General features: G+C 39.6%; 1 protein-coding gene and 1 pseudogene across 1 annotated transcript in view; one reads left to right on the top strand and one right to left on the bottom strand.

Annotated features, from left to right (window-relative positions):
* Positions 1-4,580, top strand: part of LOC128574196 (rho GTPase-activating protein 15-like) — a 45,242-nt gene extending 40,662 nt beyond the window's left edge. The window contains exons 4-5 of the mRNA XM_053574846.1: positions 3,912-4,060; positions 4,397-4,580. Coding sequence (XP_053430821.1) covers positions 3,912-4,060; positions 4,397-4,580 — 333 coding nt within the window. The remainder of the gene's footprint in view (positions 1-3,911; positions 4,061-4,396) is intronic.
* Positions 1-18,856, bottom strand: part of LOC128573691 (60S ribosomal protein L7-like) — a 350,760-nt pseudogene that overhangs the window by 281,921 nt on the left and 49,983 nt on the right.

Below are 18,856 nucleotides of genomic sequence, written 5' to 3' on the forward strand. Positions count from 1 at the left end.
GAAATGTTGACACTTATAGAGAAAAAGTAAAATATGTGAATACTTGTTCTTGGACCTAAAAAAGGCATTGATTTTTAGGTAAATAAACTAGTAGGAGGAAGATAGAGGTATGGTGGGGAGGCCATGTATTCTGTTGTGATCAAGGACTTGGAACTTGGAGTCAGATAAAAGTGAGTTCATATCTCAGGTGGGGCACATCCTGAGTGTGTGATCTTACATAAGGCACCTGGTCACTACCTGTTTGAGATTGTTCATGTGTAAGTTGAAGGCAATAGTAATATTTTTATCAGATTGTTTTAAGGGATAAATGAGATATCAATATAAAGTGTTCATAGAGCAAGATAGGAAGCTGTCATTAAAGTTTATATATATTTTTTATTTTAATTATACAAACTAAATATGAAAAGTGTGAAAATTTGCAAATTTTCCAGCACAAAAACTCCCATGATGTCTGTGAAGTAGGAGTAAATCACTGGATGGGGCAGACTAATGAGGCCCAAAGCCTTGGAAAAGAGGTGTCATGAGGAAGAAGAGAAAGGGACCAGAAACACATCAAAAGTTTACCCAGGAAAGTCAAAGACCCAGCCGAAGGAGGTCTTGTTAGTCCAGTATTCGGTGGCATGAGAAAGATCACAGAGGGACAAGCAGATGAGAAGGGTATCAGTGGAGGGAGTTGCTGACTGTTGAATCAGGGACCACTGCTGGTCACAAAAGAAGTGAACTCAAGAGGGGCTTGAGAGGCTGGGAGACTGCACAAAAGTGGACGATTTCAATAACTTCAGAATCACACATGACAACAGAGTGGCAGTGAGGAAAGCTCTGGAAGTGGGATTTTGGAGGGAGAAGCAGCACGAAGACTTCTGAAGTGGAGAGGAAGTGAAGGGATGAGATCAGGAGGAATGGAAGAGACAGGGCGATGTGGAGAAGGTGCTCAGGTGGATGATACCATGAGATTATTGAGAGAGTTCCGAGGGCAAGAAACCTGAGCCAGCTGCCATGTGATTTAGTCCATGATGCTGACAAGAACATTTTCGAGATTGACATCACTAGAGTATGATAAGACTGTGGAAAGCTTAGAATGCTTTTTACCCACAGGTTTCCTCTGTATCCTATGGAGTCTATAGGTAATATTACAGATACTGAGGCTAATATGGGATCCATAAAGAAGAGCCAATATTTTCCTTTAACCTGGAGGCCCAGTGCCCAGCAAAGTGACTCCCACATTGATACACAGCAGGTGTACAATAATTGCTCAGTGAATGATCCGTGACATCCCACATTCTATCTAAATATGAGTCCATTAAACCGTTTGTCACTTCTAAATCGCAAACCAAAGACTTCATACCCATTGGGAAAAAAATACAAATCTTAATTTTTGTAAAATTGGAATTTTAAGATACCCAAGTCTCCCTTCCAAATCACAAATGATAGTTGCATTTTGGTATTTTTCCTTCATTCATTAATTCAGCAAATACTCATTGAACAACAACTATGGGCCAGGCAATCTTCCACACATTGTGAAAAACAGTGGAGGGAAAGGCAAACAAGGCCCGAGCTCAGGGAGCTTAATTCAAATGGAGTGGGGGTAGGACACAGACGGTCAGCATATAAAAATATATATGTTAATTTCTGTCGGGAGGAGGGCTGCAGCGAAATTAAAATAAGTAATGAGCCAGAGAGTAACCAGGAGCGCTGAAGCACAACTCTTTTATACAAGACAATCAGAAAACACCTCTAACAAGGTGACATTTAACTGGGACCTAATGGATAAGAGGGAACTGGCCATGTGAAGATCAGGAAATATTCTAGGCAAAAAGGTAGGGCAAAGGACCTACTGCGAGATCAAGTTTAACAGAAAAGGACAAAAGCAAGATCACTATGCCTGTCCTAGAGTCTAGTGTGCAAGCCATAACTTTCCCCAAATTCAGACATGTTTAAGCATGAGTCTGAGCACAGCGTATAGGCATATTTCAAGCCCTGCGTAGTGGTGAAGAATAAGCTCTGAGCGACACTGCCGGCATCTAAATCCTGGCCCCTCAATTTCTAGCTCTGTTATCTTGAGGAAATTTAACGAATCATTTGACACACTTTCTTACCTGAAATATGGTAATAATAAGAATACCTACTTTATAAAGCTGCTGTAAGATTTAAATGTATTATTAATAATAGTTGTAAAGAACTTAAGGAAGGGTTTGACCCATAAAAAGTGCTTGTTATATAAAATATATTATATATATAATACTACATATAAGACTGTATTATATAGAAAAGATAATCCCTTTGTTATTATTAGTGATTATTTTTGTTGGTTCTGAGTATCACCTAATTTAATTAACTCTATAGGAAGGATGTCGTTTTTAATTTTCCTGCATCACAAATCACCTAACAATGAACACCATAATCATACTTTGAGATTTTCCACAATAGTAATCGCCTGGCTGGCAAAGTGTGGGTAAATCATTAAACACTTTCATGGATCAAAATATGAGGTATTTAAAGGTGATGGCAAATCTTGAGGAATTTCTTATGAAGTCACTATTAATAAAAAGGGAAAGGCAGGTATATTATAACTTTTATCCTGTCAACTGAATTTATCCTGCAGGAAACTTATGCTTGGCTTGTACAATGTTTTGAACAAAAATTATACAGTTGTCCCCCCCAAAAGCCCTCACAACTTATTTTTTAAAATTCCAGAGATGTGGCTTCTGACAAATAGTATTTCTATTAAGCTGATAGAATTAGACAAAATAGTTATGAGGCAACATATGTGACAGATAATATCTTTCAATATTTTTACCATTATATTATTATTTTATGTATTATGCTCATGTTCATGTTGAAAACATTGCCCAAAAAACTATTATAGGCTATGTATATTAAAACTGATAAAGTAATGGTTTTTCTTTAATAAATTTTAGTTACTAAAAATGTTTAATAATTGGAGTTATGAAAATTTAAAATTATATGTGTGACTCACTTGTATCAAATGAAAATAAGAAGCAGCAAATATAAATGATATTCCTATAAATTTATTATTATGAATTATCAAAATAAAAACAAATTTTAACTAACATCTACACTGTAACTGGGTAATGATAAAGAAACTATACATTATAATCTATTTAGTATATATTACATTTATTAAATAAAATTATACATATACTTACATGTATAATCTTAATATCTAAATTGCGAATTTCCAGAAGGCATAGTTGGTACAATAAATACAGTATTTACTGAGTTTGTTAATATAGGAAACACAAACCTAAAAGGAGTCTTTGAGATTAATTAATCTGCCTGCTCACTTCTCAGATGATGTATGTAACAAGGCTCTAAATAACGTTTCTAAAGTCACAAAACTAAAAATTAACAATTTTTCGCATTATAGTATGATTTATTAATTTTTCTTTTCCTTTAAAGTCTAATAATTTGTGACTTACAATGGTTTTATGTTATCAATTGAATAGCAATATTCCACATTATTGAGTAGCAGATTTTAAACTTTTTTTAATAATTACTAAAAACACTATTTCAAAATGTCAACATTTTAAATATTAATTTTTTCTATTATCTATAATGAGTGATATAATTTAAAAAATAGACTTCTAATTTTATATGGTAAAAATTATAAAGTCTCAAGCAGCGCCTGTGGCTCAAAGGAGTAGGGCGCCGGCCCCATATACCAGAGGTGGTGGGTTCAAACCCAGCCCTGGCCACAAAAACGGCAAAAAAAAAAAAAAAAAAATTATAAAGTCTCAAATGAAAAATTCCTTCAAATTAGGTTTCCAGGAGATTGGAGCAAGGCTTTATATTATAACTATGTATAGCTACTAACTCAATAAAACCAATTTTCTTTGAAATGTATCTACAATGTTATATGCTTTTTAATCTTATTTCATTTTGGTTTACAGAAAACTGGGCACAAAGCAGAAAGTGTGGATTTGTATGGGGCACATATAGAATGGGCCAAGGAAAAATCAAGCAGAAAGAATGTCTTTCAGGTAAGAATGCTACATATATTCAGTTTATTCCTATTTCCTCTAAATCAGAGCTTTCTTGAGTAATCAAAGTAAGATTACCTTCTTGTGATGTGTTCATGTGCAAGAACTAGTTTTCTGAAGGTTATTACGAAAAATTGACTTGTTGAATCTTGTGTTTGGTTTGTTGTTTTCCCCTGATGATTAGTTGCTATCTGAACACAAAATATCTGTCATGCATGAATTAGTTTTACACACAGATCATTGAATTTTGTGCTATCTTTTATGGTTTGGGGTTTAATTGTGTTGGAGTTTGAAAATGCTTAACAAATACTTTTAATATAGAATTTTCAGATACACAGAAACTAAGAGTCACTAATGATAAGCTACTGTTGTTCATAGACACTCCTGCCTTTTAGTCATGCTCCGGCTGCGAGGAGGCCCCGGCTCGCGGGGGGCGGGGGGACGGCGGCGGGAGCCGCGGTTCACGCACAGCGGCGGCAGCGGGAGCGGCCCGGCACACACGGCGCCGGCGGCGCCGGGAGCGGGAGCGGAGCCGGCCACGCACGGCGGCTGTGGCGGTGGCGGATGGACCAGAGCTGATCTATGCGGCGCTTGGAGGGGTTGTGTCTGCGGCGGCGGCGCGGGGCCCTGCCGGAGAGCGGAGCGGGGACAAGATGAAGTACCAGAAATACCTGGCGGTGCTGCAGACGGCCATTGGCGTCACCCCCTCCAACCGCGGCAGCCTCCTGCCGCTCAAGAGGAAGCTGTGGTGAGGGCGGGCACCGCCGCGGGACGCGCGCGGGCGGGTCGCGGGGGCCGCGGGGTGGGGTGGACGGCAGAGGGGCGCCGGCCGGGGTCGCGGGGGCTCCGGGGCGGGGCGGGTCAGGGGGGGCGCCGGCCGGGTCGCGGGGGCCGCGGGGTGGGGTGGACGGCAGAGGGGCGCCGGCCGGGGTCGCGGGGGCTCCGGGGCGGGGCGGGACAGGGGCACGCCGGCCGGGGTCGCTGGGGCTACAGGATGGGGGCCAGGACGGGGTCGTAGCCGGGGCGGGGGCCGCTGGGGGGCGTGGGCCGGACCTGGACCTGGCCCGATCGTGCAGGCGGGAGGCCGTGGCCTGGCCCGACGGCGCGCGGCGCAGCAGCCATTTCCGAGCCCCTTGGCCAGGCGCCGTCGCGTGTGGATCCCGAGGCAGGTGACACCGAGAGCGGCCGGAGGCCCCGGGCGGCCGCACCCGGACACCGGCCTCCGCACAGTTGTCCTTTAAGCTTCATTCCAGCGAGCTCTGGTTCAGAATTTCCAGCCAGGCGGCCTTGCAGACAGCGAACAGTTTATCATCGCTGGATGCGTTTTCTATTATTTCTAGAAAGTCATTTGCTGCTGCTGATGTTGAGTACCTAGTCAAGATTGGGCTGTTCCAAGGGCAAAGGGAGTAAGTTGCAAGATTACAATTGCATTGTCAGAGACTGTGTTTTATTTGCACGCGTTTTGGTTCCTGCTACCTGGAAGCTGTTAATGAGGTAATGGGAAGAGAACATCCTTAAAGAAAAACGCTGGAAGTTATTAGTGTACATTGCTGATTATCTATAGGCGTATATATTGCATGCCATTAGCATTTATATATGCCATCTGGAATCCCAGTGGCCACCCAGGCATTCCACTGGCTTGATTTAGGCTTAAGACTCTTTCAAAAAAATAAGTAAAGGAAAGCTGACTTCAGAAAAAAAGGTGTCAGTAATCAGGATAGTAGGTGATGATTTTAATTTTAAAATCAGTAGTCAGTGTGTAGCTCATGAAGGTTTTATTGAATTTAATTGAACGTGGGCTAGCGTAAAACTAGGGTTGTAGAGCAAAGAGGTGCATTTCTTTTCTTTTTTCTTTCTTTTTTTTTGAGACAGAGTCTCACTTTCTTGCCCCCAGTAGAGTGCTGTGGCATCGTAAGTTCACAGCAACCTCAAACTCTTCGGCTCAAGTGATGTTCTTGACTCAGCCTCCAGAATAGCTGGGACTGCAGGTATCTGGCACAGCACCTGGCTGGTTTTTAGAGATGGGGTCTCTCACTTGCTCAGGCTCATCTCAAACTCTTGAGCTCCCAAGCAGTCCACCCACCTCAGCCTCCTAGAGTGCTGGGATTATAGGCATGAGCTACTGCACCTGGCCTGCCACATGCTTCTTATCATTTGACCTCTTAGCTTCATTTCAGAGACCTGGTCAAAACTTTAAAATTGCCTAAATGACTTTGTGGGAGCTCAGTGGGTAGCATTAGAAAAAACATAGATCATAGCCTGGTTAAATTCTTAAGACAAGGTACTCTTGCAGAGTCTGTGTGCAGGGTGAGTCCAGAGCTGATACCCCCCTGGTGTGTATCAGTATGACTCTGCTGGTGACCAAATGTTTTTATGATGATCCTGGTGAGGAGGGCTGGGTTCATTCTTCTAGTTATATTTGTGATCTTTTTTTCTGTTTTATTTTGTCTTTGGATTTGGTATTACGTTGAATTAACTCTAACAAATTTCTTTGCTGTCAGACATTTATAAAATTTGGTGGATACAAATTCCTACTGTCTTTCTCACTTGAGGCAGGAGGATCATGTGAGCCCAAGAGTTCAAGACCAGCCTGGGAGCTTTTAAATTTGGAAAAAAGAGAAAATAGCAGTGCATTTTTAAGTCAGGTGAGAGAAAAACTTATGAAAAATACAAGATAGATTTATTTATCAAAAAAATTATGTTTGCAGTAACTTCCTAAAATTTGGTTACACCTACCAGCACTTCGAAATAAAGTGAGAGAGAAGAAATAAGGAGAAAAGTTGACTCATATATTGTTATGACTGTATTTTTCCTTCTCCTGTGCCCTCTTTTGAATAAAGTTCATTGTTTTCAGGGAAGCTTTTGCCCTGCAGGGGCACCCAGGTAGACATTCGTATACACTGTTGATGAAGGTACAGATTTGTACAGCCTTTTTGAAAGGCAGTAATATTTAGAAAGCGCCTCCCTCTGACCCTGCATTTCTACTTCTAGGAATCTTTCCTAAGTAAATATTACACTTGTGCCCAAAGATGTCAAGGATGTTTGTTGCTTTGTGGTCTTATAGCAAACATTTGAAAATGAACTAAATGTCCCTCAGTGGGGGAAAGGTTAAGTAACTTGTGTTACATCTACTGTATATTATGGAGTACTATTTAGCCATTAAACAGAGTGAGATAGTTCTGTAGGGGTTATTATGCAAAGAGCTTCAAAGTCTATTATTAAGTGAAAAAAATAAGGTGTAGAAAACATGAACAGTGTGGTCACCTTACTACAGAAATTTAAAAGGAAATAAATACAGGCATAGGTAAGAATAGGCATCTGTCTGGGAGGTTGTGCAGGACGACCTGTCAGTAGTGGTTGATTTTGGAAAAGGGAGGGAGGTTTGAGATGAGGGAGAAGGTGGCAGCTTTAACTTTCCATTTCTGTATCTTTCTATACTCTTCAAATGTTTTAACTTGTGGAAGTTTTACTTTTATTCTAAACTGTAGCCACACCTAAACTAGTCTGTTTTATGGTATTTATTCTGTCTTATTAATGTAGAAATCATTTATTTTGTTACCAGTCCATTTTGTGTGTCTTTTTAAGCCATAGAGACCTCTGTTATACCTTTCAGACAACATTTTATTTCTTTTTTATTTTTTTTATTGTTGGGGATTCATTAAGGATACAAGAAACCAGGTTGCACTGATTGCATTTGTTAGGTAAAGTCCCTCTTACAATCGTGTCTTGCCCCCAAGAGGTGTGGCACACACCAAGACCCCACCCCCTCCCTCCTTCCCTCTTTCTGCTCTTCCTTTCCCCACCACTCCCCCCTTCTCTCTCTCCTCTGCCCTTCCCCCACCCCCACCGTGTCATTAATTGTCATTAATTGTCCTCATATCAAAATTGAGTACATAGGATTCATACTTCTCTATTCTTGTGATGCTTTACTAAGAATAATGTGTTCCACTTCCATCCAGGTTACTATAAAGGATGTAAAGTCTCCATCTTTTTAAATGGCTGAATAGTATTCCATGGTGTACATATACCAGAGCTTGTTAATCCATTCCTGGGTTGGGGGAATTTAGGCTGTTTCTACATTTTGGTGATTGTAAATTGAGCTGCAATAAACAGTCTAGTGCAAGTGTCTTTATGATAAAAGGATTTTTTTCCTTCTGGGTAGATGCCCAGTAATGGGATTGCAGGATCAAATGGGAGGTCTAGCTTGAGTGCTTTGAGGTTTCTCCATACGTCCTTCCAAAAAGGTTGTATTAGTTTGCAGTCCCACCAGCAGGGTAAAAGTGTTCCCTTCTCTCCACATCCACGCCAGCATCAGCAGTTTTGAGATTTTGTGATGTGGACCATTCTTGCTGGGGTTAGATGATATCTCAGGGTGGTTTTTATTTGCATTTCTCTAATATATAGGGATGATGAACAGTTTTTCATATGTTAGCCATTCGTCTGTCTTCTTTAGAGAAGGTTCTATGTTTGTCTCTTGCCCATTGATACATGGTATTGTTAGCTTTTTTCATGTGGATTCATTTGAGTTCTCTATAGATCCTAGTTATCAAGCTTTTGTCTGATTCAAAATATGCAAATATCCTTTCCTATTGTGTAGGTTGTCTATTTGCTTTGCTTGTTGTCTCCTTAGCTGTACAGAAGCTTTTCAGTTTAATTAAGTCCCATTGTTCATTTTTGTTGTTGTTGTTACAGTTGCCACAGAAGTCTTCTTCATGAAGTCTTTCCCCAGGCCCGTATCTTCCAGTGTTTTTCTTATGCTTTCTTTGAGGATTTTTATCATTTCATGCCTTAAATTTAAGTCTTTTATCCATCTTGAATCAATTTTTGTGAATAGAGAAAGGTACGGATCCAGTTTCAGTTTTTTACATGTGGATATCCAGTTCTCCCAGCATCATTTATTGAATAGGGAGTCTTTCCCCCAAGGTATGTTCTTATTTGGGTTATCTAAGATTAGGTAGTTATAAGATGTTAGTTTCATTTCCTGATTTTCTATTTGATTCCAAATGTCTATGTCTCTATTTTTGTGCCAGTACCATGCTGTCTTGACCACTATGGCTTTGTAGTACCGCCTAAAATTTGGTATGGTGATGCCCCTGGCTTTGTTTTTATTACTAAGAACTGCCTTAGCTATATGGGAATTTTTCTGGTTCCATACAAAACACAGAATCCTGTTTTCCAAGTCTTGAAAGTATGATGTTGGTACTTTAATAGGGATGGTGTTGAATCGGTAGATTGCTTTGGGAAGTATAGACATTTTAACCATGTTGATTCTTCCCAGCCATGAGCATGGTATGTTCTTCCATTCGTTAATATCCTCTGCTATTTCCTTTCTTAGGGTTTCATAATTTTCTTTATAGAGGTCCTTCACCTCCTTTATTAGGTATATTCCTAGGTATTTCATTTTTCTTTGAACAGACAACATTTTAAATATAAAAAATTAGGTATGTCACCAAAGTTGATCAATATTTGAACATAGATTGACAAAGAGGAAACATAAAATAAGGAAACTGACTTTCATAAACCACAGAAATTACTGTTATTACTTTAGAAACTTTATCATTTCTTTTTTTTTTTGCAGTTTTTTTTGGCCAGGGTCGGGTTTGAACCCGCCACCTCTGGCATATGGGACCAGCGCCCTACTCCTTTGAGCCACAGGCACTGCCCCAACTTTATTATTTCTAAGAGAGTAGCTGTTATCCTGCAGGTACTCAGGGCATCCTCTTGCTAGCTAGTTTACTCTAAGGCTGCCGCCAGACTGACTTAGAAATGAGCACAGGCTGGTCTTGAGTGTGTGTCTGCGCTCATGTGCATGTATCCCAGTGTGTGCTCTACAAATGACTAATAGCTTATTTGTTGTTTCTTCTTACCTGTGTTTTCTTGATTTCATAATTATTCTGAATTGTTTTGTTTTGTTTCATTTTCTTTTTTTGGAGACAGGGTCTCATTCATTTGCCCTGGGGTTGAGTGTCATGGTATCACAGCTCTCAGCAACCTCATACTTCAGGGCTCAAGCCATCCCTCTGCCTCAGCCTCCTGAGTAGCTGGGACTACGGATGCCCACCACAACTTCTGGCTAGTCTTTGTATTTTCAGTAAAGACAGTCTCCCTCTTGCTCAGGCTGATCTTGAACTTCTGAGCTCAAGCAATCCACCCACCTCGGCCTCCCAGAGTGCTGGAATTATAGGCATGAACCACCATACCCAGCCTAGTGTTGACTGTTACCTTCAAATTTGTAAGAGTTATTTTCGTGCTTAACAAAAGCAAGCTGAACAGTATCAGGGATGTACACCATAATTAAGCTGACTAGTGCCGGGTGCCAGGCTCCAGACTGAGTGCTGGGAAAGTAACCACCTGGGGGAAGCAGACGCCCCTAAGTTACTTGGAAACTTCAGCCTCCTCTTAATTGCTGCTTTGATGGTTGCAGAGTTGACTTTTAATGAATCTTACTGTTGGAGTATTTGAAGTCTGTTAAGCTTTCTAAACTAGACAGCTGCTAAGAAATACTTAGTAAGGGTGTCTGGTAGAATTAGCTCTATTGTAGTTCTTCACCTTTTGGTTGAAAAAAAGGAGCGTGACATTTTCAAAGCTATCCTCAAGTAAATGTTCGCCTATAATCCTCCCTTCTTAAGAATTTTTTCCCCTTCTTGCAGGGTAACGCCATCCTCTGAAAATCCTAATGGTGCTACTTCTAGTGTCAGCCAAGGAAAACCCTCTTTAAGACGAATTAAGGGAAGACTACACAGAAGCAAAAGTCTGGATAGCTTCGATTTCTGTGAGCTCACTGTAAGTGGACTGGCTGATGCTTTCCTCATTTTTCAGATAGTATGAAAATTTTTATTTTACCTTTCTATTTTCATAAAAACGTAACGAGCTTATTTTGTGGTAAGCATTTTTTGTTTTAAAAATTGTTTATTCAACAGGTTACCGACCAGAATGTTTTCTTAACTAGTATGAGTGTGTTACATTTATAATACATGGTTCATAATGATGATTCTGATGCAAAGATGAAGATAGGGAAATGCTCTGAACTCTACAAGAAAAACTGAACTGAGTTCTACAAAGTATTAATAATATAAATTTCTTAGAAAGTCTCAAATCCACATGTTAATATAAGTGGGTACTTAAGGATCTGATTAACTCCAAACATCCAACTTCCTGGTAGTGCCAGATGATAATTACTCTAATTAGGACAGATCCCAGTTCAGTCAACAATGGTGCTTTCTTTCTATTCTAAGTGATTAACATTTATGGTCGTATTTTTTTCATGCCAAGTTACAGGTTTTCATATGGGTATATGGTAAATTTGTGCATGTTTTTAGAATAACACACTTTCAGGCCTCACTTGAATAAAAAAGCTATTGTAATGCCATAAAGGAAGTACTAGAATTTCCTTTTCTGTGAAAAAGTTTTATTTGGGCTGGGTGCAGTGGCTTACGCCTGTAATCCTAGCACTCTGGGAGGCCAAAGCAGGTGGATTGCCTGAGCTCCCAGGTTCGACACCAGCCTGAGCCACAGTGAGACCACTGTCTCTAAAAATAGCCAGGTGTTTTGGCTATAGTCCCAGCTCTTGGGAGGCTGAGGTAAGAAAATCGCTTGAGCCCAAGAGTTTGAGGTTGCTGTGAGCTATGGCTCCACGACACTCCACCAAGGGCAACAAAGTGAAACTCTGTCTCAAAAAAAGAAAAAGTTTTATTCAAATTTATGTATCATAGGGTTCAATGGCAGATTAACGAATGTTTAGGATGCCTGGTAGACTAGATGTGTGTCTTTCTTCCCTTTGAGTTCTGAAAAATTCTCAATTATAAACTTACCACTGACCATTGTTGTTTTAAAAAATGGTATTGAAGTATGAAACAAAATCCTGTCATTTACATCTCTTACCTATAATTAATGAAAATAAAAGCTCAGCAAATGGAAATGCTCTATATTTTTTACATTTTACTTTAATATTTTCATGTTTACTGAAGTAATTTTGTTCAGTAAAAGTGATCCTGAACATTTTTTGTGACCCAAGACACAAGAAGGTAAAATGAGTTATCAGAAGACATTTTATCAAAAACTGAGAAAAGGAGTAAAAAGACTGTCATTTCTTGCTGTGTAGACCTAACAGTTAACGTGCCCAAAGAAAATATAAATGTTTTAAAATTAAGTGAATTGCTTTTCAGAAGTCAAACATTGAGTTCATGAGAAACAAATTTTAATTATTTGTTGGAATATAAAAATACATTTGGGCGGCGCCCGTGGCTCAGTGAGTAGGGCGCCGGAACCATATGCCGAGGGTGGCGGGTTCAAACCCAGCCCCGGCCAAATTGCAACAAAAAAATAGCCGGGCGTTGTGGTAGGCGCCTGTAGTCCCAGCTGCTCTGGAGGGTGAGGCAAGAGAATCGCGTAAGCCCAAGAGTTAGAGGTTGCTGTGAGCTGTGTGATGCCACGGCACTCTACCTGAGGGTGGTATGTGAGACTCTGTCTCTACAAAAAAAAAAAATATATATATATATATATATATATATATATATATATATATATTTATATTCCAACAAATGTTTGGAAATGTTACCTGGTAACAAACCAGGTTTTCTTCTGTCATGTTAAATATTGTCATTACTGAGGCATAATCAAATATTTGATTAATTTGACTTGTCATAAAATATGTTTACTTGCTTAAACAGCATCATTCAGATTGGGGAAGATAAAATTTCTCTAGAATATGATAGTAAAAAAAGCTTTACTTCATGTAAGGTTGAGTTCAGTTTCTCACAAATAGAAATGGATTATTTCCACTATGGAGAAAAGTTGGCATATACAGTTATCTTTTTATCATGATAAAAAATATATTTAAAAATTTGATAGTTTCATCACTTCTTGACCTTTTGGCTGAGATCAAGTGTAAAAATTTGTTAGTTTATTCCCTGCCTCATTCCATGAAAGAGTTGATCTGACTGAAGTTGGTACATAGTCCAAGCAAGGAAAAAAATAACACTACCCAGGTGCAGAATTAATTTGTTTTCTTTTTTCTGGTCTTTTCTATTTGACTTTATCTCAAAAGTGAAATGTCTTAGCATTCTTGAATGGAGGGCATTTTGACTTTGAGATTAAAGAGAGGAAAAATTTAAGTTCACAGAAGGCCAATTCCAGGGAGGGGCTGTGCGCTCTGGCTTACTGGGATTCAAACACTAAGTTGTTTTTGATTTTGGTTTTCTACTTCTAAAGAATGCATTGAGAGGTTATGGACTTTCATCTCCCTCTCAGTAATGAGAATGTGTTGATAAATTCTAATTACTTCAATTTGAGTTTTTTGCAATTTGCGTTCATTTTTGTGGTTTTCATGGTTATGGTTGGTGGGCAGCAATTTATATTTATTTTACTCTTTCAATATTTTTAGAGTGTTAAAATTTTTACAATGAACATGTTCCATTTTTAGAAAAACAATAAGCTGATTTTCCAAATAATAAAATATAAAAAGAACAGCTTAACAGCATGGCTAGTCCCATTTTCTACTTTATGATATGGCAATTAATACTATAATATCCAAAATACATCAAGGTACAGAGCATCTTTGGCATGGTGATAAAAATATTTTTTCCCTATACTTTAAAAATTCTATCCTCTTTTTTAAAAAGAGGAAGTACTATACATCTGGAAAAAATGTGGAATAGAAAAGGGTTTCATAGGAGGTGGAGGGTGTTCAGAATTAGTTCTCTAGGAAGTTGACTTTGGAATATAATCACGGAGACCCAAGTTGTGAAAGCTTTATCCCCAAATATCTGAAAAGAAGATACTTAGTAAGGGACCTGTAATGACTTTCAATTACATAGGAATAGATGATGCTATTCCCTTTAGGAAATACTACAGCTTAGCCATCCGTAGATAACTCTTCATAGATGTTCCAGTTCAAAAAAGATTGTCAATTTTGTCATATTGCACACTTTTTAAAATTTATGAAATTTCTGATTAAACATAGGGCTTCCTGTGATGCTGAAGTAAATGAGGAACCTTAAAATACAAAGATTTAGACTTAGTTAATAATCTCCTGCCATAGTCACATATCAAATTTATATGAACAACAGAACATTTATAGTGTTATTTTACTTTTACATACTACTTTTAACTTTCTTTTTTTTTTTTTGCACTTTTTGGCCAGGGCTTGGTTTGAATATGCTACCTCGACATACGGGGCCAGTGCCCTACTCCTTTGAGCCACAGGTGCCACCCTACTTTTAACTTTTCCAAATTAATTGAAGAAAAAATACAGTTTTCATTGCTTTCTGGAAAAGATAGTAAGCAGAACAAGAGGACCACTTAGGGCAGTTTCTGAGAAGCCTCAGGTTCCAGCTGAGACATTGGCCTTGGTCTCGGGCACCCTCCAAGTCATTTCACTCCTGGGGAGAAGCGATTGTTTCAGCTTTCTGTATCGGGATTAAGTGGGATGAGCCTTCTATCTCATTTTGTAAACCCTGCAGCATAATTGATTGCCATCCTAGTCGCTGAGGAGGACTGGAATCCAGCCAGTCTCAGTGTCCCAGGGATGCTTGGTGAAACTGCCCTAGCACAGCCTGTACTGGACATGGTTAGCCTGCAGATGTATTTTGCCCTGGAAACCTGAGCTTTCTTCCATGTTTGAATGGGTGAAATGCTATAGAAACAAGGTGACAAGTGGTTTTTTTCCTCTTGGGGGGATGAAAGGACATAGTGATGATCAATAAATACAAAGAAGAAAAGTGACTGTCTTTAGGTTTAGTGAATGATGTTTAGATCCTTAGGTATTCACTTCACCCTGGTGTCCGTCATTGCTTGTTTGGAGTGAACAGATTACATTTTCTTTTTTTTTATTAAATCATAGCTGTGTAATTAACGTGATCATGGGGCACCATACACTGGTTTTATAGACTGTTTGACACATTTTCATCACACTGGTTAACATAGCCTTCCTGACTTTTTCTTATTGTGTTAAGACCTTTATATTCTACATTTACTGTCACATGTACCCTTGTAAGATGCACCACAGGTGTAATCCCACCAATCACCCTCCCTCCACCCATCCTCCCGCTCCGTCCCCTTCTTCTCCCCCTTCCCCATATTCTTAGGTTATAACTTGGTTATAGCTTTCATATGAAAGCCATAAATTATGGTCATAGTAGCGCTGAGTACATCGGATAATTTTTCTTCCATTCTTGAGATACTTTACTAAGAAGAATATGTTCCAGCTCCATCCATGTAAACATGAAAGAGGTAAAGTCTCCATCTTTCTTTAAGGCTGCATAATATTCCATGGTGTACATATACCACAATTAATCCATTCGTGGATCGATGGGCACTTGGGCTTTTTCCATGACTTAGCAATTATGAATAGGGCTGCAATAAACATTCTGGTACAAATATCTTTGTTATAATGTGATTTTTGGTCTTCTGGGTATATACCTAGTAGAGGAATTATAAGATTGAATGGCAGATCTATTTTTAGATCTCTAAGTGTTCTTCAAACATCTTTCCAAAAGCAATGTATTAATTTGCATTCCTACCAGCAGTGCAGAAGTGTTCCCTTTTCTCCACATCCATGCCAACATCTTTGGTCTTGGGATTTTGTGATATGGGCTAATCTTAGTGGAGTTAGATGATATCTCAAAGTAGTTTTGATTTGCATTTCTCTGATGATTAAGGATGATGAGCATTTTTTCATATGTCTGTAGGCTGTGCGCCTGTCTTCTTCAGAGAAGTTTCTCTTCAAGTCCCTTGCCCAGCCTGCGATGAGATCCCTTGTTCTTTTCTTCTTCTTCTTTTTTTTTTTTTTTTTTGTAGAGACAGAGTCTCACTTTATGGCCCTTGGTAGAGTGTGGTGGCCTCACACAGCTCACAGCAACCTCCAACTCCTGGGCTTAAGCGATTCTCTTGCCTCAGCCTCCCGAGTAGCCTTGTTCTTTTCTTGCTTATAAGTTTGAGTTCTCTGTGGATTCTGGTTATAAAACCTTTGTCGGAGACATAACCTGCAAATATCTTCTCCCATTCTGAGGGCTGTCTGCTTGCTTTACTTACTGTATTTTTGGCTGTGCAGAAGCTTTTTAGTTTGATCAGGTCCCAATAGTGTATTTTTGAAGCTGCTTCAATTGCCCGGGGGGTCGTCCTCGTAAAATACTCGCCTAGACTGATTTCTTCAAGAGTTTTTCCTGCACTCTCTTCTAGTATTTTTATAGTTTCATGTCTTAGGTTTAAATCTTTAATCCAGTGAGAGTCTATCTTAGTTAATGGTGAAAGGTGTGGGTCCAGTTTCAGTCTTCTACAGATTGCCAGCCAGTTCACCCAGCACCATTTGTTAAATAGGGAATCTTTTCCCCACTGAATGTTTTTAATTGGCTTGTCAAAGATCAAATAACGGTAAGTAGCTGGATTAATCTCTTGGTTCTCTATGCTATTCCAGACATCTACCTCTCTGTTTTTTTGTGACAGTACCATGCTGTTTTGATAACTATCAATTTATAGTATAGTTTGAGGTCCGGTAGCGTGATTTCTCCTGCTTTGTTTTTATTTCTGAGTAATATCTTGGCTATTTGAGGTTTTTTCTGATTCCATATAAAACGAAGTATTCTTTTCAAGATCTTTAAAGTATGACAGTGGCGCTTTAATAGGGATTGCATTGAAATTGTATATTGCTTTGGGTAGTATGGACATTTTAACAATGTTGATTTTTCCCAGCCATGAGCATGGTATGTTTTTCCTTTTGTTAACATTTTCAGCTATTTCTTTTCTTAGAGTTTCATGGTTCTCTTTATAGAGATCTTTCACGTCCTTTGTTAGGTAAACTCCCAAATATTTCATCTTCTTTGGCACTATTGTGAATGGAATAGAGTCCTTAACTGTTTTTTCAGCTTGACTATTGTTGGTATATATAAAGGCTACCGATTTATGAAAGTTGATTTTGTAACCTGAGATACTGCTGTATTCCTTGATCATTTCTAAGAGTTTTGTAGTAGAATCCCTGGTGTTTTCCAGATATACAATCATATCATCGTTGAAGAGTGAAAGTTTGATCTCTTCTGACCCTATAAGATTACATTTTCACTTCTTTCCCTTCCTCCCTTTCAGGTTCTAAGTGTGTAGGCCAAGAGGTGTGAGCAATAATGTAAAATGCCACAAGATTGCTTGAAATTTTATAGCTTGTCTTGATCGACCCTCCCTCCTAAAATAGGGAGATGGACCCAGTTCATTCAGTTTAAAGGGAAGCTTTTCTAGAACGTAAACTTAAGGAATTTATTTTCTGCTTTGTGGATATAAGCCTAGATTGCTACTTATCTATCTGCCAGTAGAAAAATACTACAAAAAGTTTTGCACACAACAGATAGAAACAGTGATCTGATTAATAATTTATGCTAGTGTTGCCTTAATTTGGGGTGAAAGGAAGATTCTTCTTTATAAGAATCTCTGTAGAAACTTATAGGAAATGTATGTAACTCTATGAAGATATCAATGATCAACTTTCTCCCTCTTCATCTCTTTCTCAAAATTGTCTACTATGAACTCTGTGGGCACCTTGAGGCTCCAGAAGCCTGTTTTGAAACTAAATTCCCCTTCGGCTTTGAACACATACTAGATTTATTTCCCCTTTGGCATGAGTTGGGCACCTGGCTGGTAAAGAGGGGCTGGGCAGTGAGTGGTGAGAACACAGTGGCAGGGACCCAGCCTGTGAAGGGACAGAAGACACCATCTTATCGGCTCCCCAGGGTGCCTTTCTCACTTCCACTCCAATCACCACTGCTCACGGCACCAGTGTGAGAGCCAGGAGGAGGCAGCAGTGGTGAGCCACATGCCCTGGGGACGTGGCTGCTCCCCTCACCCCGGACTCTAGTGTATCTTTGGGTATCTTTGTGTTCACTCTTATATCTCTCCAGTGTCAGTGGAGGTGCTGGTCCCAAGGCCACTATCACATCTCCTCACTATACCCATGTCCTTTGTATTCCCCCAAATATCAAACATGACAGATATTATCCTCATTAAATCTATGTTTGATTTTTTTTTTGACTGATTGCTTCATGAACTATGGCCATTGAGTAAAGGAAAGCGTAGAGACAAATATTAAAATAATGGGCGTCATGGGCTGAGTGTGGTGGCTCATGCCTGTAATTGCAGCACTCTGTGAGGCTGAGGCAGGTGGATTGACTGAGCTCAGGAGTTTGAGACCAGCCTGAGCTAGAGTGACACCACATCTCTAAAAATAGCTGGGTGTTGTGGTGGGCACCTGTAGTCCCAGCTACTTGGGAAGCTGAGGCAAAGGGATCACTTGATCCCAGGTGTTTGTGGTTGCTGTGAGATATGAGGCCATGGAACTCTGCTGAGGACAACAACGTTGAGACTCTGTCTCAAAAAAAAAAAAAAAAGGAAGATCCGCCAGGTGCAGTGACTTATGCCTATAGTCCTAGCAGTCTAGGAGGCCGAGACAGGTGGATTTCTTGAGCTCAGGAGTTTAAGACTAGCCTGAGCAAGAGCAAGACCCCTTCTCTAAAACTAGTGGGTATGGTGGTAGGCACCTGTAGTCCCAGCTACTTGGGAGACTGAGGCAAGAGGATCCTTTGAGCCCAGGAGTTTGAGGTTGCTGTGAGCTATGACATCATAGCAATCTACTGAGGGCAACTGTGAAATTCTGTCTCAAAAAATAAAAAAAAAGTAGGTATCAAAAAAGCAAGAAGACATACAAGTTAATAAAAACACATTTGACATATGGCAGATAAAATACCCAATTAACTTTGTGGACTTCTCTTATGGGCAGCAGACCTAAGCACTAGGAAATGAGGAGGATATTTGTTGGACAGGCAAAGTAAATGGGGTGGTGGAGTAGAGAGGTTGGAGGGGGAGGTAAAGGTGATGTT

The sequence above is a fragment of the Nycticebus coucang genome, chromosome 21, assembly GCF_027406575.1.
Source record: "Nycticebus coucang isolate mNycCou1 chromosome 21, mNycCou1.pri, whole genome shotgun sequence".
Lineage (NCBI taxonomy): Eukaryota > Metazoa > Chordata > Mammalia > Primates > Lorisidae > Nycticebus > Nycticebus coucang.